Source organism: Triplophysa dalaica, chromosome 20 (assembly GCF_015846415.1).
Source record: "Triplophysa dalaica isolate WHDGS20190420 chromosome 20, ASM1584641v1, whole genome shotgun sequence".
In the NCBI taxonomy this organism is placed as follows: domain Eukaryota; kingdom Metazoa; phylum Chordata; class Actinopteri; order Cypriniformes; family Nemacheilidae; genus Triplophysa; species Triplophysa dalaica.
In genome coordinates, this window is record NC_079561.1 from 2,115,774 (window position 1) to 2,138,055 (window position 22,282).

General features: G+C 36.4%; 3 protein-coding genes across 3 annotated transcripts; all 3 read right to left on the reverse strand.

The window, feature by feature from the left end:
* Positions 1-1,950: 1,950 nt before the first annotated feature.
* LOC130409096 (L-rhamnose-binding lectin CSL2-like) lies at positions 1,951-5,463 on the reverse strand. The gene is made up of 12 exons (XM_056732736.1): positions 5,405-5,463; positions 5,254-5,277; positions 5,113-5,169; positions 4,874-5,009; positions 4,646-4,785; positions 3,736-3,786; positions 3,406-3,541; positions 3,023-3,132; positions 2,889-2,933; positions 2,615-2,735; positions 2,386-2,495; positions 1,951-2,214 (listed from the first exon to the last, which is right to left on the reverse strand). The coding sequence occupies exons 1-11, from the start codon at positions 5,433-5,435 to the stop codon at positions 2,390-2,392; spliced, it is 957 nt and encodes a 318-aa protein (XP_056588714.1). The 5' UTR covers positions 5,436-5,463; the 3' UTR covers positions 1,951-2,214; positions 2,386-2,389.
* A 5,031-nt stretch (positions 5,464-10,494) lies between these two features.
* Positions 10,495-13,931, reverse strand: LOC130409524 (L-rhamnose-binding lectin CSL2-like). The gene is made up of 13 exons (XM_056733548.1): positions 13,901-13,931; positions 13,771-13,794; positions 13,613-13,669; positions 12,754-12,810; positions 12,486-12,621; positions 12,274-12,401; positions 11,789-11,845; positions 11,543-11,678; positions 11,357-11,463; positions 11,232-11,276; positions 10,992-11,121; positions 10,759-10,868; positions 10,495-10,590 (listed from the first exon to the last, which is right to left on the reverse strand). Exons 1-12 carry the CDS (start codon positions 13,929-13,931, stop codon positions 10,763-10,765), a joined length of 1,014 nt encoding a protein of 337 aa, XP_056589526.1. The 3' UTR covers positions 10,495-10,590; positions 10,759-10,762.
* Positions 13,932-16,758: 2,827 nt separating this feature from the next.
* On the reverse strand, positions 16,759-20,377 carry LOC130409525 (L-rhamnose-binding lectin CSL3-like). The gene is made up of 11 exons (XM_056733549.1): positions 20,347-20,377; positions 20,028-20,084; positions 19,794-19,929; positions 19,575-19,705; positions 18,704-18,754; positions 18,374-18,509; positions 18,192-18,301; positions 17,905-17,949; positions 17,616-17,745; positions 17,386-17,495; positions 16,759-17,204 (listed from the first exon to the last, which is right to left on the reverse strand). The coding sequence occupies exons 1-11, from the start codon at positions 20,375-20,377 to the stop codon at positions 17,200-17,202; spliced, it is 942 nt and encodes a 313-aa protein (XP_056589527.1). The 3' UTR covers positions 16,759-17,199.
* Positions 20,378-22,282: the final 1,905 nt, after the last annotated feature.

The window sequence follows — 22,282 nt, forward strand, 5'->3', positions numbered from 1 at the left end:
TAAAACGTACATGAAGAGGAAACACTGAAATAATTAAAATAAATAGGTTAGGTTTAGGGTTTGGGTTAGGGTAGAGGTTATAATATACACGGACGCTAACATTAGGTTTAGGGTTTGGGTTAGAGGACAAGGTAATGAGACAGATTGCTGTTTAATATGCAAACACGCTATTTGGCGTATCATATGCACACAAAAAAGGCGTATTTATGCACGCAAAATCGCAATTTGGCGTCCGTATTATACGGTAATGCACAGCGCGTGTTATTTAGACGCAATTGGTGCGAATGGGCTGAATGGCAAAAGTCTCGGAGCCAGGGCCGTCTCCAGGCATGGGCAGGGTTGAGCCCACCTAAACGTCTGTCTTGGCCAACCAATGAAAATAAAAAAATAACACCAAAAATTGGAGTATTTTATTATTGGCTGGAAGAAACGCCACCCTTCACTCATATAACAGAGTGTAACAGAGAAGCATGCTATGGTGGAAGCAGAATATTGTGCAAAGGAATTTAAGGCGCAAGCACGCTTGATTTGAGTTTATTATTAACAGCATGTAAAAGTAATTGTGCAGATTCATTTATAATAACGGGAGTTTTTGCAGTCTTATGTTATTCTGTTAACACACAGCTTTTTATTTGCTTGCAACAGGCGAGATTTTTAGCTGTTGACCTTCAGTAATGACTGAAAGCTCCATCTTCAGAAGCTCTCGCTTCAGAAATAATTCTGTCTCCCTCCATCTCAAACACCCAATGCTGCAGGTGGTAACGAAACACTGCAAGATAGTTTACTTCATTGTGCAGTGTTATTAGATTCATTCAATAAAACGAGTTTTTGCTAAATTAAACAGAAGCTAGCGGTCGTTCAGTGATGGGGATTGTTCTTTTTAGCCAACTATAGGCTTCAATTTATGTCCAGTTCATATAAATGCTTTATTAATGCATTATCAGTCAAATCAAACGCACACAATTACTATATAAATGACAATAATCAACAATAACTATTTTTGTTTTATTCTCTCAGTCTTCTGTAACGAATGCATGTTTTTATTTATTTATAACATTATAAATCATTTAAATCCTGCATGCATTGCAGTCATATATTGCAGTGTTTGTTGAAATCCAAAAAAAGTAAACTCAGCAATAAAAAATCTGGGTTATTTCATAAAGTATTTATGTTTTACTTCTTCTAACATTTAAAATCATTAGATTTGTGTTCCTTAAATCTAAATATGAACTTGTTCAGGGTTTATTTGCGATGTTTCTTTTTTAAAAACGCAGATTTTTTTGTTGTTTTGACCCGTCTTTTTCTCGCAGTTTAATTTCTGCAAATTGTTTTGTGCAAAAAACGTTGTCAGAAGTTCACATAGATATTCAAAAATTACAACTTTACCAAAACAAACTCTTATCAGAATGCTATTAGCAAATAGTGATTTTTAGCAAAAGTAACGCTCTCCGTGAACCGAATCCAAAATTGTTTGTACATTATATTAGGACCCAAGTCGTGAATGTATGGTCAGCGTTGGGGTGGGAACTGAGGTGGCAAAGCTCATTATGGTGCCGCCCCTCTGGACATGCCACTGTTTGTGTCTTCTTATTTTAACTGATAAGGACTTATCAAACAACACACATAGAACAGACCAAGAATAGAGTATTTTCAATTAAAAGCCATTTATTGAATAGATATAGCTGATTATATCAGGACAGAAAAAACCTTACCATAACAGACAAAAATAGACATTTCAAGCAGTTTCCTTAAATCGTATAATATTTAGATATTATAGTTTTACTTAATCAAACATTTAGAAATTTTGTTGTGTGAGTCTGAATATTGTTACCATGCTATTAAGTATAACATTCAGATTCTATGTAAATGAGTGAAACTAATTACTGAAAATTTGCCTTCAACATGTTAAGGTCCAGTTTCACAGAAAAGGTTTAGCTTAAGCCATGCCTTTGTTAAATTAGGATATTTAAATCTTACTGTATAAAAACGTTACTGGTATACATCTTGATACAACACTTACATATTTATCAACTATTTATTTTAGTCTGGGACTAGGTTAGCCTTGTCTGTGAAAACGGGCATATATTTTATTCAGTTGCAAGAGTCTATGAATATCATGAAGAAAATCAGATGAAAAAATTAAACAGAAGATTTCTTTCCTGCTCCATTAAAGGTTACAGAAGATGTGCAGATGTTTACATTTCTGGGTTTATCCTACATTGTGGAAAGATAGAAGACAATTGTATTAGACTCAATGTATTATACTCTATACAATATATGATACAAAACTACATTAAGAAGAATTATATTTTTTTGATGTATACAGCATGAACTGATATCTATGGCATTCAATCAAAGTTGATAGAAGACACTAAAAATACTCACTTGGTTATTCACAACTGTAAGACACCTCCAAATATTTATGGATGTCAGGGCACCGATTTTTGAAATTAGAATTTGAAGCACGTAGTTGACAACTTCTCTTTCCATTACACCTAAACAAATAAAAAAACAATTGCTATATTACAGTAATTTATTCCTGTACAATAGTTTTAAATAAAAAGAATAGTGGAATAGTATTGCAATAGCATTATATGTGTGTGTGTTGTTTTACTTGGTTTGCAGTTTGCTGGTCTCAGAGGAGATGCAAATGGCTTCATTATTCCCGTTAGGGCAGGTCACCTTATCTCTCCTCCCATAGTTAGCAAAGTGAATGTTTAGTTTGCGACGTCCCTCTATAACAACACATAAACACATTGAATGCCCATGATAGTTCACTGACACAGGTACAGCTACTGGTATGTCACATTTAAGTTGTTATACATGTGTCACTTGTTTATGCAAAAAGCAATAAATAGAATGCATAGAAAAAAACAAATGAATCTTACCACAGCTAATGGTACTGCTTCTATCTTGACAGATTATAACAGTTTCTGGATTATAACGGAGAGAAGGAAAACATATAGTTATGGACCAACAACCACATTAACCAAGACATTTGATTATCATAATAGTTACTAACTTCCTTCGGCACAGACGTAGGACACATTGAGATATTTGTAAGTCCCAACACATGGATCAATGAAAACGTTGTTAGTTGCAGGAATGGAACAGTCCTGTTTTCCATCACATCTATTGACACACAGAATAAAAGCATTTAAAAAATGAAATATACTTCCATGACCCTTAAATGGCATCTCTGGAAAAATTGTCCGTAGGGTGTGAGTGTGTGAGTGAATGAGTGAGTGTGTGTGCCCTGCGATGGGTTGGCACTCCATCCAGGGTGTATCCTGCCTTGATGCCCGATGACTCCTGAGATAGGCACAGGCTCCCCGTGACCCGAGGTAGTTCGGATAAGCGGTAGAAAATGGAATGGAATGGACCCTTAAATGGCCCTGTTCTTACCGACTGAACACCACACTTTGGGAAGTGTTCTGAGTGCACCGATCATTTGAGAGCTGGTTAGCTGGTTTTCCAGTAGAGCAGGTTATTTGGTTCATTCGCCCATAATTGGCAGAAAGCACCTTAATGCTTCCCTTTGCTAGTGAAAAATAGTGACATTGTCGAGTTTGTTAAATATAAACATGGTAATTTTGTATTAAAAGATGTAAATAATAACATACTTGTTAAAGTATCAATGCATACGTTTACATTTTTAATCTTTTTTCTAACTGTGCTAAAATGGTTTTAATGAAAAACCATGCAACGTTTTAAAGAAAAGCACAAGGAACTCACCACAGCTGAGACTGGCAGTGTCTGATTCACATGTGACTGAATTATTTGTACCTTGAGATGGGATGAAAAGCTTGTTAAGAGGATTGATGTAGTGTTACATTCACTGCATTTCTTTACTTGACTAAATGCTTTTACATGACACTTCTTGAGGCACAATACCAATATTCAAAACTTTTAGAAGAATACTATTTTTGTATTACATGAAACTACCACATGTAATACAAAAGCTGTAGAAGCTGTAGAAAAGCTGAAGCTGTAGAACAAGGCACTGGGTGGCTTTGGATCATGAGAGCTGAACCATGGGCGTTTGATCTACCAGGTCATGATGTTCAGCACGGGTGGATTGTGCACATGAACACAGGCACCTCAGGATGGCTTTTATACTGAAATAACACTCTTAAAAATAAAGGTGTTTAAAAGGTTCATCAGCGATGCAATAGAAGAACCATTTTTGGATCCACAAAGAACCAGTCAAAGGTATTCTCAGAAAGGATCTTTGGAGGTTAAAGGTTCTTTATGGAAACAATTAAACAAAAAAGTCTCTTCTGTGGCAACGTAAAGCACCTCTATTTATCTATTTAGTGCATCTAAAGGCCTCTTATGTGACCCTGGATCATAAAACAACTCTTGAGTAGCAAGAGAACATTTTTAGTAAAGGCAAAAATCCATTGTATGGGTCAAAATTATTGATTTTTCTTCTATGCCAAAAATCATTAGGATTTTAAAATTTGGCTGTGAAACGTCTTCCTGGCTCCACATGCATATGTTAACGTTAAACTCCACATATTCTGGTTCTTTTCTTTTGCACAGGCACCTCAAAATGATGACATTTCATCTAAAAATAAGATATGCGTGTAATATGTAACATTATTTTTTATACGTTTTATAAGATGCAGGTGATGTAACTCACTTGATGGTGGGGGTGGGGGTGGGGGTGTCGTTGGTAAGATGCACTCGTAGGACACATTCAGGTATTTGTAAGTTCCAGGACAAGGTTCAGTGAAAGCTGCATTCCCCACAACAATGGAACAATTCTGCTTTCCATCACACCTGTGAGAGAAAATTCAAAGTATATGCAAAGAATATCAAAATGATAGAATACTGTCATTAGCTCTTAAATGATGTTTAGTGTTCTTACAGTGTGGACAGCACACTTAGGGATGTGCTCTGAGTGCACCGAACATTAGCGATTTGTCTAGGTGGTTTTCTGGCAGAGCAGGTTGTTCTGCTTGTACGACCATAATTGGCAGAAAGCACCTTAATGGTTCCCTGTGCTAGTAATTAAATGAATGTATTAATCATTAATATCAGATTCGATGGATGAAGTCTTGAGAATTCTTTAAAGCATATGACAGCAAGTAAACATGGAGAACTAACCACAGGTGAGACTGGCAGTTAGTCCTCCACAGGTGATGAGGTTTTCTGCTTTGACGTCTACAGAGACACATTCATACTACAAAGTTACATTTACATTTACATTACATTAATTCAAATAAAAATGTGAACTATTTTTCTTACCATGAAGGCATAGTAGCACCAACACTGAAAAATAAATATTTGCAACAAGATTATCAATAAACTTACACTTATGATAAACTTTAAGATTTAAAGCTGAACCACATTTAAAAAAGAAAGAAATGCATTTTCCGTTTTAAATCATTAGACTTACATGTGAGAATGCTCAGCTCTCTTTTCAGCATGTTGAATGTGCAGACAGATAAACAGATGAATGAAGCTTTCTGATGATAAATGCTGTTCTAAACTGTCCTTATTTATACAGCAAAACCTGAAACCAGAATTGATTTCTAAAGGCAAACTAATAACCTACTATAATCATTTTAAATGGGTTTGAAATGGGTGTGACTAATTTTTATAATTTTTTCTTCCTTTAATAAATCTTGAGGATTATCTGTAATTATTTCAGTTGCCGTAAACGGTTAATGTTACAAAACTGCAAAAACCTCCTGCAGCCAAGCCTACATACAAACCTTTTTAGTAATCTCGGGAATGTGAAGTCCTTTGCCAGTATAATAAACATGTACAATGATAGAAGTGCTACAGTAATTACTGTAAAGCATAAAGGAATTTTTCACCCAGAAATAAAAATGACCCTATAAATTATTCACTCTTGTACCATTGTGAATATGACTTTTATTCAGCCAAACAAAGGAAGTCACATACACCTATAACGGCAAGGGTGAGTAAATTATGGGTTAATTTTCATCCTGTAATGAACTATTCCATTATAGGTCCAATCATGTGTTCTTTTTTGGTGAATCTATCGACAGAAATGCAATAAGCCTATAATAAACATAACTATGTCTTCAGATGTATATAAAAACCTTACATAATGAAGAGTTATGTTTTTAATACCTTAACATCAGCTGTTTCTATCTTCGTACACCGCAGGTCTTTTGACGGAATTCACCATGTTGTTTCTATAGTAGCCCTAAATGGACAAACTGGTCTACAGAGAGCGTTTTGTAAATATGTTATCTTCTTCTGCAGAAAAGCGAAAAATGTGACGACATCTTAGTTCTGTGTCAGCCACCGTAGTGCTTCGAAAGGAAGGGTTGGAGTCAACCGTCGGTTGCCATTTTACAATCTCACCGCTAGATGCCACTCAATTGGACCTTTATCCTCCTCATTGATTTCTGATAACTATTAAGGTGACACTAAACTTTCTTTAGTTAAGTCTATAAAATCTACAGACCCAAAACGTTATTTTCTATATAACCTCTTTACTATAGTGTACAATTGTGTGATATGTTGTGGAATTTCACATCAGGATTAGGGGTGGCTCTAGGATTTCATTCTTGGGGTCATGCCTCAATTTAAAAGCTAAATCAACCTGCACTGATTTACACATGTCCCCTTTAATGACTGTTGTGAAAATGGGAAAGCTCGAGTAACAAAAATCAGTTTATTTCGGTGTTATATCATGTTAAAGGTTCAAAACTATGAATCTGTCATATGTCATATGTCATATGTCATTATTGAATTTGAGGAATCTCCCGTTGTGTTTTGCTTGTAATCCCTCACTGCATATGTCAACTGTAAGGTGAGATAAAACTAAGTGCGTACAGAACAATCACAAATTAATGTAATTATTTCTTGAAACAAATAAGAAAAGATGTAATTACGTCTGTGGATGTATCTATTATAATGGTATTAAGTTAAAGACAGTTTGCAGCCAGCCACACAAACGGAACCAAGACAGAAACAAAACAAGGTCTTTAACAGCTCCACCTTTCTAACAGGTTGTCTAGCTGGACGAGTTACACAAGTTGACTTATCAAATCAAAAGCGCTTATAGTGATTAATAAAAAGTGATTTAATTTGACTATTTGTCATTTTGTTCTCCCTGTTATCCAACAAAACGGAACGTTTTTAAAACTGAAAAATTGGATTAAATAACATCCAGAATCTATGTTATTTTCGTATAAATATGTGGCAGGAGACCACATCAAAACAAACTAGTAAATTTATATTTAAAAAATGGCAACATAGTACTATGAACATTGCACTATAAAATATCATCAAAACATTTTGGAGAGTATAAGGAGACTGTACATATGTTTAACATAACTACTTTACAGTATACTAAGGTAGCTAGTTCTATTTGTACATAACATGTAACACAATACATGACATTACTCTCTTTTGCAGGGGAGGAAATGCATACAGTACAGTATGTGATCAGGACAGAATTTGTAACTACACAATTGTCTTGTATATTGTTTATTCTCAGCTTTGACTATGTGTTTTCAAGTCCCTACTATCATTACAACTGGTAAATCACCGGCATCACGTAGAAGGCAATGCAATGCTAATAATCTGCGTACTCTTTCAGCATCCACAACTACCTCAATTACATTTCCCAATGGTTTATGGAACTGCCAATCTGCTGTATACAAAGCAGATTTCATCACAGCTATCGCTGAACATTCTGCTATTTTTCTTTTAGCACTTCTTGAAACCTGGATCAAGCAAGAGGACACTGCCACACCGGCTGCCCTCTGCAATAACTACACTTTCTCCCACAGCCCACGCATATCAGGGAGGGGGGGAGGAACCGGTCTACTTATCCCTAACGACTGCAAATTCAAACAGCTGGCACCCTCGTGCGACAACATCTCCTTCGAGTCACATGCTGTTACTATCATCCACACTGTTAAAACTCGTGTTGTAGTTATCTATCGTCCCCCAGGTCAGCTTGGACATTTCTTGGAGGAGTTGGATACGCTTCTGTCATCCTTCCCCGAGGATGGAACTGCTCTGGTGGTACCTGGAGACTTCAACATCCACCTTGAAAAACCACAGGTTGCGACTTAAACAACATGACTGTATCGTTTGACCGCAAGCGAGTCCCCACTTCGGCAACCCATAAATCTGGTAATCCACTTGATCGTATCTAAACATGCTACTGCTCCACTCATCACTCCCAGGTCACCCCGCTGCACACGTCAGATAAATTCCTCATCACTCTTGTTCTCGACCTAACTTCTGCAGACACTAAACATGCTTCCCCACTGGTCCTGAAAACTTTATTCCTTCTCATGCTCCATCATGTGGAAATTCCGTGTCTTCTGATGCTGGTTCAAGAGAGCAACGTCAAAGACGGGAGCCGGGTTGGCTAAAGGACTACAGAATTTGACATGCACTTTTGGAATATATATATCATTTACTCACATAAAGTCAAGTACTGAATACTAGTTCAGTAGTTTGGTTCATATTGCTTATTCTTTAAAATACTCTTCTGCGTTCATTTAATGTGTTGCTCAGTGTAATTCATTTATAGGTGAAATTGTTGATAGATGGTAGATTTGCTGTTCTTGATTCTATTTCATGTCAAGTGTTGGTAACAGAAGAATTAATTTAAGTAAAAGGGGAATATGTGGTGTTGTTACATTATTGCACCACTAGATGGCACTCAAGCTTCTTGAGTTGTGTAGATGTGTATAGGAAGGAGAGAGAAGGAATTTTAAAATTCTTTTAATTACTTACAAAGCCCTGTACAGTTTAGCACCTACTTACTTAACCGAGCTTTTATCACGTTACAACCCATCACGCTCTCTAAGATCTCAAGACTTAGGACTTTTGACAACACCTAGAATAACAAAATCCACCAAAGGGGGACGAGCTTTCTCATACGTAGCACCTAAACTCTGGAATAGCCTTCCTGATACTATTCGAGGGTCAGACACACTCTCCAAATTTAAATCTAGATTAAAGACACATCTTTTCAGCCAAGCTTTCACTTAATGCATAGTTAATGAACAGCAGCTACGCTAATTATTCTCTTTATTCTCTTTCCGCCTCTGCCTCGGGATGCCCAAAGTTCCACCATGTCCAGACGACCGACAGATGTCCATCCCAAATTTGAGATTACGCCAGCTACAGCTGCAGACTGACTGACCATCCCAGCTCAATCTAAGGCAATTCCACCACCAGCCAAGAGAAATATGACCTTCGGACCATCCCAGCTCAGACCACTACATCCCCAACCAAGAGCAAAGACGGACTATTTGTCTTATTAATGCTGAAGTTACAATATTTGGTATTAAATGCTAAACTAAAATCAGATGTCAGCAGTTTGAGTGCAGCTATGACACGTCAGAGGGGATCTGGCCCTCCCGGTTGAGCCTGGTTTCTCCAGAGGTTTTTTTCTCCATTAATCAATCATTGGAGTTTGGGTTCCTCGCCACAGCAGGGCAGTGTTGGCCTGCTCACCGGGAGACTGCATTCATTCATTTATTTATTTAATTAATTAGAAATTTGATATTTATTAGAATGATCTTACTCGTATAAATACCATGCACTATTTATACCAACACCGTTGTATAAATACCATGCACTGTGCTGTGTTTTAACTTTTCTGTTTTTCCTGTTTGCCCCAGTAAAGCTGCTTTGAAACAATACACATTGTGAAAAGCGCTATATAAATAAACTTGAATTGAATTGAGGAGGAAGAAATACTGAGCGTGTGCATGCATTTTACACCAGAATATAGCGATACCATACTTATCACATAGTTTGACACCATAACGAGTGTTCTATACACTATGACGAGTCAGTTATTACAAGAGCACACATGAGTCAGAACATTTTTATTTCTCATTTTCAGCACTTTAGTAAATCCACTGTATACGGTGTAATTCTCAAGCGCTTTGACGCAATGTTGCTTTTTGGTGCCTTCCATGGTGAATCGCAATATTGGAGCACCGTTGATCGTGGCTTGTATCCATGGTGCACACGCTCCAAATCAGCTGTTATGAAACTAAAAACTTATGTTTCACATCGGCGTTAATCAACTCAAGTTCACATTTTGACGGTGTTGACTCTCGCTATTGAAATGGACCCCTGAGCTCTTATTAAATGACTACTGATGCTTTTAGATAACTAATGTTAAATCAAAGCACTGCTGTTTATATGTACTATATAAAATAGCCTGAAGAGTGTTTTGTAAACGTTCCCGAAATCTCGCCCATCAAATCAAAAAAAAAAAAAAACTAAATGACCTTGTGTACAACCAAAAATAAATAAAACCCTAGCAATAATTTTGTGCACGTTATAAGAGAGTTACTGTCAAACAATATATAACAGACCAAGGAGTCTTTGCGTTCATTTATTTATTGAACAGACAGTTGATATGACAGAACAAAGCTTAGACCAAGTCCAAAATAGAAGACTGATCAAAAACCTTCACCAAGGTTGAAAGTATGTAGTAAAAATCTGCCTTTACATCGTTAATGTAAAAAAAAAATCACTTGTGTAATTCATCAATCTCAGAAAACAGGTGAAACCGAAGATTTCCCTCCAGCTCTATAGACATGTGGATGTGTCGGGTTTATCCTACATTGTGAAAAACATTATACAATACATGTTAGAAAACTTCATTCGAAAGCCTCGTCAAAAGCGTGCAATATTTTGCATTCCATTTAAACAAACTTTGTCATCACATGTCTATGCCATTAAATCATATCCACAAAGTGACTGCAAAGAGGGGCAGAAGATACTCACATGGTTATTCACAACTGTAAGACACCTCCAAATATTTATGGATGCGAGGGCATCGATCAATGAAATTAGAATTTGAAGCATATAGTTGACAACTTTTCTTTCCATCACATCTAAAGAAATATAAAAAAGTTGAAATTACTTGATTCAGTTTAAAAATGATTTCATTGCTTTGAGAAAAATCTATTGCAATACTGTCTTTTACGCATGTATTGTTTATTGAACAGCAGTAATACCGGAGTTGCAGGGTCTTTGTCTCAGAGGAGATACATATGGAGGACATGGTTGTAAGATCAGTGTTAGGGCAGGTCACCATATCTCTCCTCCCAAAATTAGCAAAGTGAATGTAAATTCGGCGACGCCCATCTATATAAAACATTGAGTATTAGCACACCCCTGATAGATCATATTTAAGCGGTGTTTCACTTTGATGGTAGTACAAAGTAAAGCGAAAGGCTTTAAGAAATTAATCTTACCACAGGTGATGGTTCTGCTTTTATCTTGACAGATTATTATGGATTCTAGATAATGGAGAAAACAAAACCGTCAGTTTTAGACAAACGACAAAGCATTTTGTTTGTCATGAGAGTAAATCATTTACTTGGGACACAGGTGTAGGACACGTTCAGGTATTTGTAAGTTCCTACACACGGATCACCAAAAACGGCGTTGTTCACAGCAATGGAGCAATCTGGTTTTCCATCACATCTATGAGCACAGAATTAAAGCATTAAGTATTTAGATCAACAATGTCTCTTAATGTCCCTTGACTGTGTAGTGTTCTTACTGAGTGGACAGCACACTTAGGGATGTGCTCTGTGTGCACTGAACATTTGTGAGTTGGTTAGCTGGTTTTCCAGTAGAGCAGGTTTTTTGGTCTGTTCGCCCATAATTGGCAGAAAGCACCTTAATGGTTCCCTTCACTGGTAAAGAAAGTGACATGCGTGTTTGTTAGTAACACGTTATCATCTTTTTAGTTACTGTATACCGGTAACTAAGAATTCTGAAAAATATAAGAACCCAGACAACTCACCACAGCTGAGAGGGGCAGTCTCTGATTCGCAGGTAAACAGATTTGTTGATGGTGCACCTTGAGTCAGATGAAGAGTTAAGGATTATTATATAAGATGATGCTAAAGAGTTACATTAACTGGCCTTTACTTGACTGTTGCACTTCATGTGGCAAAATTCTGATATTCAAAACTTAAGAGAATGTTAGGTTTACGTCAATCCTAGAAAAATTAACTAACAACTGAATACTATATGAAGCTGTAAAATGGACTAGATGGTTTCAGATCATGGGAATTGGCCCATGAGTGGCAATAGTTAATACGTTTTTTAGAGACAAAGTGTCAAGGATGAGTCATGCACACACATTGAACACAGGAGGCAATTATGCTATGCTTTAATGCAAAAATTCACACTACAAAACCGTAAATTAAATTTTTATGATACATGTGATATTACATAAATTTTAATTTAATCTGAAATGTAGCATCCATTAGGTGCAAAACTCACTTGGTGGTGGGGGTGTCGTTGGTAAGATGCACTTGTAAGACACAATCAGGTATTTGTAAGTTCCTACACATGGATCACCAAAAACTGCGTTGTTCACAGCAATGGAGCAATCTGGTTTTCCATCACATCTATTAACACAGAGAATTAAAGCATCAATTTATTAGATCAACAATGTCTCTCATCAATGTCCCTTAACTGTGTAGTGTTCTTACTGAGTGGTCAGCGCACTTAGGGATGTGCTCTGTCTGCACTGAACATTTGAGAGTTGGTCAGCTGGTCTTCCAGTAGAGCAGGTTGCTGCATCCGTACGCCCATAATTGGCAGAAACCACCTTAATGGTTCCTCGTGCTGGAAAAAAAAGTTATACTAAGTTTTGTTCCACAAAAAAAAAAAAATAAGAATATGACAGGGAGAAATGAAATTTCCAAGTTTTAATAAATCCCTTATATATTCCGTTGAAAGTTTTTCCAGAGAACTCACCACAGCTGAGACGGGCAGTTCCTGATTCACAGGTGACCAGATTTGTTGATGGTGCACCTCAAGTCAGAGATAAAACGATTGTTAGAGTTGTGAAACAATTTACTGCTTTTACTAATCAAATCTTAAATATTGGGTTCATTTCAATCTCCCATTAAAATTATTTTGATGAAGCTAAAGGCAACGTATGTCTTTATATCAAGCTTTAATATGAATGTGTTGACTCATTACGACAAAGAAATCAGATGAGAAACTTCCTCCAGACTCCACATCATTTTTTTTTTATTTGCTTTGTAGCGCATCACTTTTAATGCTAATGTCTCCAAACAATGACTCGAGCAAAATTAGATCTGCACGAAAGTAATATTTTCAGAGTTGTAGTTCAATCTTTGATAGAGGTGTATAACTCACTTGGTGGAGGTGGTAAGATGCACTCGTAAGACACAAACAGGTATTTGTAAGTTCCAACGCAAGGGTCATTGAAAACTGTATTCCGCACAGCAATGGAACAACTCTGCTTTCCATTACATCTTTAATAAAAACATATGCCAAATGTTAACAAAATAGCATTTTAATATAGCTCTTTAAAGTTATGCATTGACATTGATTGTTCTTACGGAGTGGTCAGCACACTTAGGGATGTGCTCTGTCTGCACTGAACATTTGAGAGTTGGTTAGCTGGTCTTCCAGTAGAGCAGGTTGTTCTGTCCGTACGCCCATAATTGGCAGAAAGCACATTAATGGTTCCCTGTGCTGGTGATAGTTTAGTTTAAATAAACATTTATGTTTTGATGGAAACGACTTTTTAAGTGTACTGTAAAACATAAGACCGCAATAGTTAAAGAAAACGTTGAGAACTAACCACAGGTGAGACTGGCAGTTTGTCCCTCACAGGTAATGAGGTCTACTGCTTTGACACCTACAGAGACACAGATATTTATCCACATTTATAATGTGTTTTTTACACTTGCATCACGTGAATTTTGTCCTGTATATGCGACTGACAAAAATAGTTCTTACCATGCTGGCATAGTAGCACCATTACTGGGGAAAAAAAAAAAGGTGTGCATGAATGATCACACATTTAATTAAATCACATATCTACATGCAATAAAAGTTTTCTGTTGTGAAACAGATCATCACGACTTACAGGTGAGAAAGCTCAGCTCTCTATGAAACATGTTGAATCCTTCTTGGAGGCAAACCTGAAACCAAATTAGGACACTTCTGAAACTAAAAACATTCTGTTGTTATTTTAAATGAACAAACAAAGCTTAAGACTATACCCCGACCAAAAGAGAATTTTGAGCTGCAACTGAAAATAACTTGCCCTTGAATATCTTAAAATATGCCAGTGCCATATTGTCTCAAGATGCACATTAGTATTGTTTATTTTTTGCAGGCGTTACAGGTGTTTTTAACTAAGGCATATCCCTGGTTTAAACTAAACCGTACCATAGTGCAGTCCATCCTTACTTACTTTAAACCTGGTGACCTGCCACCGGCGGCAGTGGACGCAACTGTGACATATAGAAGTCTAATAAAACTGACAGTTGCGATAAGGAATGCTATTTGTAGCCTTTCAGTTGTGGATGGGTTTTATTTTTATATTTTATATTAACACAGAAATTATTGGCATGCGTTTCTGTTGGTGCATTCATAGACTTAAAGAGTTTAATTTGCTGCAATGGGGGAACGGACAATATTCAGTTTTTTATAAATAACGGAAAGATGAGCAAGAAGAAAACGATTAGACTGCTGAAGAAAACGATTAGACTGCTGAAGAAAGCGATTAGACTGCTGAAGAAAACGATTAGACTGCTGAAGAAAGCGATTAGACTGCTGAAGAAAGCGATTAGACTGCTGAAGAAAGCGATTAGACTGCTGAAGAAAGCGATTAGACTGCTGAAGAAAGCGATTAGACTGCTGAAGAAAGCGATTAGACTGCATAATACTTTTCTAAACAGAAACTGTTCTCACCCTCGACCACTGCGCCTCGTCAAGTAAAAGGAAGGACAACAGTTGTTTGGCTGGTAGGCACCGAGCTGCCACTGCCGTTCTTGATCCTAGTCCCCCGCTCTGCCTATTTTATATGCTTCTCTTCAAAGGTTTGTCCAATTCGCCCGTAAGAGCCCTGCGAAGTGGACAAAGTGCATTGAAGTGCACAGTGACTAGGCAAATCTCATCAAGTGGTTAAATGAGTTTTGTCCGTGTGAAGAATCTGCAGACAGTCGTGCAGCGCAAATTCGTGTTCTGAAGTTAACTTCATTAGCAAACTTCAGAAGATTTTCTGTGTTCAGGGAGTAGAGAGCAGTGAACACTGTGTAGGGATCATCTCAATGGGAACACAGTTAATGGCGCGCTGGTCTAACGAGCTGAAGATTTAGATCAGGTGTGTTAAACCCTCTGTGTTAAACAAGAGTGACGCAATATAAGCAGACAGCAGTCGGCTTCACACAATATGCTTTTTTCCCATAAGGCAAGGCAATTTATTTATAAAGCACCATTAAAAACAACAGTTATTTGACCAATAACAAATAACTACAAATACCATAAGTTACAGCTTTTAAACAGGAAGAAAAAACAAAAAATATATATTTTTACACCAATACTATACAGCATAGAGACATCTAACCACACAGCATATACACGATAGAAATAAAAAATATCACTAAAATAAAACTTACAAAAAAAGATTAGTTTACAAAAGAGATTTAAAAGACCCTACTGTGGGAGCTTCTTATATCTAATGGCAAAAGTCTCGGAGCCAGGGCCGTCTCCAGGCATGGGCAGGGTTGAGCCCACCTAAACGTCTGTCTTGGCCACCCAATGAAAATAAAAAATAACACCAAAAATTGCAGTATTTTTCTATTGGTTGCAAGAAACGCCACCCTTCACTCATATAACAGAGTGTAACAGAGAAGCATGCTGTGGTGGAAGCAGAATATTGTGCAAAGGAATTTAAGGCGCAAGCACGCTTGATTTGAGTTTATTATTAACAGCATGTAAAAGTAATTGTGCAGATTCATTTATAATAACGGGAGTTTTTGCATTCTTATGGGAGCCTTATGTTATTCTGTTAACACACAGCTTTTTATTTGCTTGCAACAGGCTAGATTTTTAGCTGTTCACCTTCAGTAATGACTGAAAGCTCCATCTTCAGAAGCTCTTGCTTCAGAAATAATTCTGTCTCCCTCCATCTCAAACACCCAATGCTGCAGGTGGTAGCCAAACACTGTGCAAAATAGTTTAGTTTAGGCAAGTTGCGCGCTCACGGACCTCATGAACAAACAGCAAAAATGATGTACAGGTCATTGTGCAGTGTTATTAGATTCATTCAATAAAACGAGTTTTTGCTAAATTTAACAGAAGTTAGTGGTCGTTCAGTGATGGGGATTGTTCTTTTTAGCCAACTATAGGCTTCAATTTATGTCCAGTTCACATAAATGCTTTATTAATGCATTATCAGTCAAATCAAACGCACACAATTATTACATAAAAGGCAATAATCAAAAATAACTATTTTTGTTTTATTCTCTCAGTCTTCTGCAATGAATGCATGTTTTTTTTATATTTATAACATTATAAATCATTTTTATCCTGCATGCATTGCAATCATATATTGCAGTGTTTGTTGAATTCCAACAAAAGCAAACTTAAGAGTGAAAGTCAGCAATAAAAAATCTAGGTTATTTCATAAAGTATGTATTTTTTCCTTTTCAAACATTTGAAAACATTAGTTTTGTGTTGCTTAAAACTAAATATGAACTTGTTCAGGGTTTATTTGCGATGTTTCTTTTTTAAAAACGCAGATAGTGTTTTGTTGTTGTTTTGACCCGTTTTTTTTCTCCAGTTCATTTTCTGCAAATTGTTTTGGGTGAGAAACGTTGTCAGAAGTTCACATAAATATACAAACACAAATGGAACAGACCAAGAATAGAGTATTTTCAATTAAAAGCAATTTATTGAATAGATGATATAGCTGATTATTTCAGGACAGAAAAACCTTAGGACCATAACAGACAAAAATAGACATTTCATGCAGTTTCCTTAAATCGTATAATATTTAGATATTATAGTTTTACTTAATCAAACATTTCTATGTAAATGGGTGAAACTAATTAGTGAAAATTTGCCTTCAACATTTTAAGGTCAGGTTTCACAGAGAAGGTTTAGCTTAAGCCATGCCTTAATTAAATTAGGATATTTAAATCTTACGGTCTAAAACCGTTACTGGTATATATCTTGAGACAACACTTACATATTTATCAACTATTTATTTTAGTCTGGGACTAGGTTAGCCTTGTCTGTGAAACGGGCATATATTTTATTCAGTTGCAAGAGTCTATGAATATCATGAAGAAAATCAGATGAAAAAATTAAACAGAAGATTTCTTTCCTGCTCCATTAAAGGTTACAGAAGATGTGCAGATGTTTACATTTCTGGGTTTATCCTACATTGTGGAAAGATAGAAGACAATTGTATTAGACTCAATGTATTATACTCTATACAATATTTGATATAAAAGTACATTAAGAATAATTATATTTTTTGATGTATGTCACAGCATGAAGTGATATCTATGGCATTAAATCATTTCCATCAGGTTGATAGAAGACAATAAAAATACTCACTTGGTAAATCACAACTATAAGACACCTCCAAATATTTATGGATGTGAGGGCACCGATCAAAGAAATTAGAATTTAAAGCCTGTAGGAAACAACGTCTCTTTCCGTTACACCTAAAGAAATAAAAAAAGTTGCTATATTACAGTAATTCATTCCTGTCCAAAAGTTTTAAATATAAATAATACTGGAATAGTATTGCAACAGCTTTCTTGTGTATGTGTGTATTGTATTACTGTTCTTTCAGGTTCGAGGTCTCAGAGGAGATGCACGTGGTGGCCATGGCTCTAGGATCCAGCGTATGGCAGGGCACCGTATCTCTCCTCCCATAGTTAGCAAAGTGAATGTTAAGTTTGCGACGTCCATCTATAACGACACATCAACACTTTAGACATATTGAATCCCCCTGATAGGTCACTGATGGGTACAGCTACTGCTATGCCACATTTAAGTTGTTATAAATGTGTCCCTTTTTTATGCAAAAAGCAATAAATAGAATGCAAAGAGAAAAAAAATGAATCTTACCACAGCTAATGTGTTTGCTCACATTTTGACAGATATTTTCAGTTTCTGGATTATAACGGAGAAAAGGAAAACATATAGTTATAGACAAACAACAACATTAACCAAGACATTTGATTATCATAACATTTACATTTAGGCTTTTGGCAGACGCTTTTATCCACAGCGACTTACATTGCTTTGTCCTATACATTTTATATAGGTATTTGCAATCCCCTAGGATCAAACCCGTTGTTAACGCAATGCTCTTACCACTGAGCTACAGGAAAGCTGTAATAATAGTTACTAACTTCCTTCGGCACAGACGTAGGACACATTCAGATATTTGTAAGTCCCAACACACGGATCACCGAAAACGTTGCTAGTCGCAGGAATGGAACAGTCCTTTTTTCCATCACATCTATTGACACAGAATTAAAGCATTTAAAAAATGAAATATACTTCAATGACCCTTAAATGTCCCTGTTCTTACCGACTGAACACCACACTTTGAGAAGTCGCCTGAGTGCACTGATCATTTGTGAGCACGTTAGCTGGTTTTCCAGTAGAGCAGGTTGTTTGGTTCGTTCGCCCATAATTGGCAGAAAGCACCTTAATGCTTCCCTTTGCTAGTGAAAAATAGTGACATTCTCGTTTTTGCTCAATTTAAACATGTTCATTTTTTATTAAAAGATTTAAATAATAACATACTTGTTAGAGTATCAATGCATATGTTTACACTTTTAATCTTTTTTCTAACTGTGCTAAAATGGTTTTAATGAAAAACCATGCAACGTTTTAAAGAAAAACATAAAGAACTCACCACAGCTGAGACTGGCAGTGGCTGATTCACATGTGACTGAATTAGTTGTACCTTGAGATGGGATGAAAAGATTGTTAGGACGATTAATGCATTGTTACATTCACTGCATTTACATTCACTGCAAGTGACTAAATGCCTTTACATGACACTTCTTGAAGCACAATTCCAATATTCAAAACTCTTAAAGGAATACAAGTTTTGTTTTACATGAAACTACCACAAAATTTGTATGTGAAGCTGAAAAAGTGTGGCTTTGGATCATGAGAGCTGAACCATGGGCGTTTGATCTACCAGGTCATGATGTTCAGCACGGGTGGATTGTGCACATGAACACAGGCACCTCAGGATGGCTTTTATACTGAAATAACACTCTTGAAAATAAAGGTGTTTAAAAGGTTCATCAGCGATGCAATAGAAGAACCATTTTTGGATCCACAAAGAACCAGTCAAAGGTATTCTCAGAAAGGATCTTTGGAGGTTAAAGGTTCTTTATGGAAACAATTAAAGAAAAAAGTCTCTTCTGTGGCATCGTAAAGCACCTCTATTTATAAAAGTGCATCTAAAGGCCTCTTATGTGACCCTGGATCATAAAACAACTCTTGAGTAGCACGAGAACATTTTTAGTAAAAGGCAAAAATCCATTGTATGGGTCAAAATTATCGATTTTTCTTTTATGCCAAAGATCATGATATTAAAATTCGGCTGTGAAACGTCTTCCTGGCTCCACATGCATATGTTGACATTAAACTCTGGTTCCTTTCCTTTGCACAGGCACCTCGAAATGATGACATTTCATCTAAAAATAAGATATGCGTGTAATATTTAACATTATTTTTTATACGTTTAATAAGATGCAGGTGATGTAACTCACTTGTTGGTGGTGGGGGTGTCGTTGGTAAGATGCACTCGTAGGACACATTCAGGTATTTGTAAGTTCTAGGACATGGGTCAGTGAAAGCTGCATCCCCCACAACAATGGAACAACTCTGCTGTCCGTCACATCTGTGAGAGAAAATCCAAAGTATATGCAAAGAATATCATAATGATGTAATATTGGCATTAGCTCTTAAATGATGTTTAGTGTTCTTACAGAATGGTCAGCACACTTAGGGATGTGCTCTGGGTGCACTGAACATTCAAAAGTTGTCTAGGTGGTTTTCCGGTAGAGCAGGTTGTTGCGTTTGTACGGCCATAATTGGCAGAAAGCAAATTAATGTTTCCCTTTGCTAGTGATTAAATGAATGTATTAATCATTAATATTCGATGGATATAGTCTTGAGAATTCTTTAAAGCATATGACAGCAAGTAAACATGGAGAACTAACCACAGGTGAGACTGGCAGTTTCTCCCTCACAGGTGATGAGGTTTTCTGCTTTGACGTCTACAGAGAAACAGACATTTATACACATTCATACTACAAAGTTACATTTACATTACATTAATTTAAATAAAAAATGTGAACTATTGTTCTTACCATGAAGACATAGTAGCACCAACACTGAAAAATAAATATTTGCAGCAAGATTATCAATTAATCAATTATTATCAATAAACTTAAACTTACAATAAACTTTGAGATTTAAAGCTGAACCACATTTAAAAAATAAATTAATACATTTTCCGTTTTAAATCATTAGACTTACAGGTGAGAATGCTCAGCTCTCTTTTCAGCATGTTGAATGTGCAGACAGATAAACAGATGAATGAAGCTTTCTGATGATGAGCGCTGTTCTAAACTGTCCTTATTTATACAGCCAAACCTGAGACCAGATTTTGATTTCTAAAGGCAAACTGATAACCTACCGTTAAAGGGGTTTGAAATGGGTGTAACTCATTTTTTTAATTTTTTCAGTTCCTGTAAGCGGTTAATGTTACAAAACTTCAAAAACCTCCTGCAGCCAAGCCTACAAACAAACCGTTTTACAAATCTCAGGAATGTGAAGTCCTTTGCAAGTATAAGAAAACCTGTACAATGCTAGAAGTGCTACAGTAATTCCTACTGTAAAGCATGAAGGAATACATCACCTAAAAATGAAAATGACCCTGTAAATTACTTAAAACATATACCTAGAAAGGCAAGGGTGAGTAAATGATGGGGTAATTTTTCACCCAGTATAGGTCCAATCATGTGTTCTTTTTTGGAGAATCTATCAACAGAAATGCAATAAGCCTTAATATACATAACTATGTCTTCAGATGTATATAAAGACCTTACATAATGAAGAGTTATGTTTTTAATACCTAAGCATCAGCTGTTTCTATCTACGTACACCGCAGGTCTTTTGACATGGAATTCACCATGTTGTTTTTACAGTAGCATTAAACGGACAACTGCTCTACAGAGAGTGTTTTGTAAATATGTTATCTTCTTCTGCAAAGAAGCAAAAAATGTGACGACATCTTAGTTCTGTGTCAGCCACCGTAGTGCTTCGAAAGGAAGGGTTGGAGTCAACCATCCGTTGCCATTTTACAATCTCACCGCTAGATGCCACTTAATTGGACCTTTATCCTCCTCATTGATTTCTGATAACTATTAAGATGACACTAAACTTTCCTTAAGTTAAGTCTATCAAATCTACAGACCCAAAACATTATTTATTTTATGTGTCCTTGGACGGCAAAACCAGTCTTAAGGGTCAATTTTTCGAAATTGAGATTTTGACAACAACTGAAAGCTGAAGAAATAAGCTTTCTATTGATATATGGTCTGCTAGGATATGACACTATCTGGCTGATCAACAACTGTTTACAAAGTTGGTATCTGACGGTGCAAAAAAAGCAAAATATTGAGAAATTCGCCTTTGAAGTTGTTAATCTGAGGCATTGTAGCAGGTCATCCACTCACAAAAAGTCATGAAACATGATCTTTACCTAACATTTACATTTTTACATTTATTCATTTGGCAGACGCTTTTATCCAAAGCGACTTACAAGTAGGGTGCAGTGGGCAGCTATCATTGCAGAGCAAACCGGGGTAAGGTGCCTTGCTCAAGGGCACCTCAATCATTTCCCGGTTGCACTGAGAATTGAACCAGCGACCTTCTGGGTACGAGTACAACTCTCTAACCACTAGACCACAACTGACTTAATATCCTAATGATTTTTGGAAAGAAGAAAAATCTGTAATTTTTACCCCAACAATGTATTTTTGGCTATAACTAAAAACGTTCCCGTGCTACTTAAGACTGGTTTTGGTGTCCAGGGTCACATATAATCTCTTTACTATAGTGCGAAATTGTGTGATATGTTGTGGTGTTTCACATGTGCATTAGGGGTGGCTCTAGGATTTCATTCTTGGGGTCATGCCTCAATAAAGCTAAAATCAACCTGCCCTGATTGACACATGAACCCTTTAATGACTGTTGTGAAAATGGGAAAGCTCGAGTAACCAAAATCCGTTTATTTCGGTGTTATATCATGTTAAAGGTTCTATGAGACTGTCATATTTGAATATGGGGAATCTCCCGTTGTGTTTTGCTTGTAATCCCTCACTGCATATGTCTACTGTAAGGTGAGATAAAACTAAGCGCGTACAGAACAATCACTAATTAATGTAATTATGCCTGTAGATGTATCTAT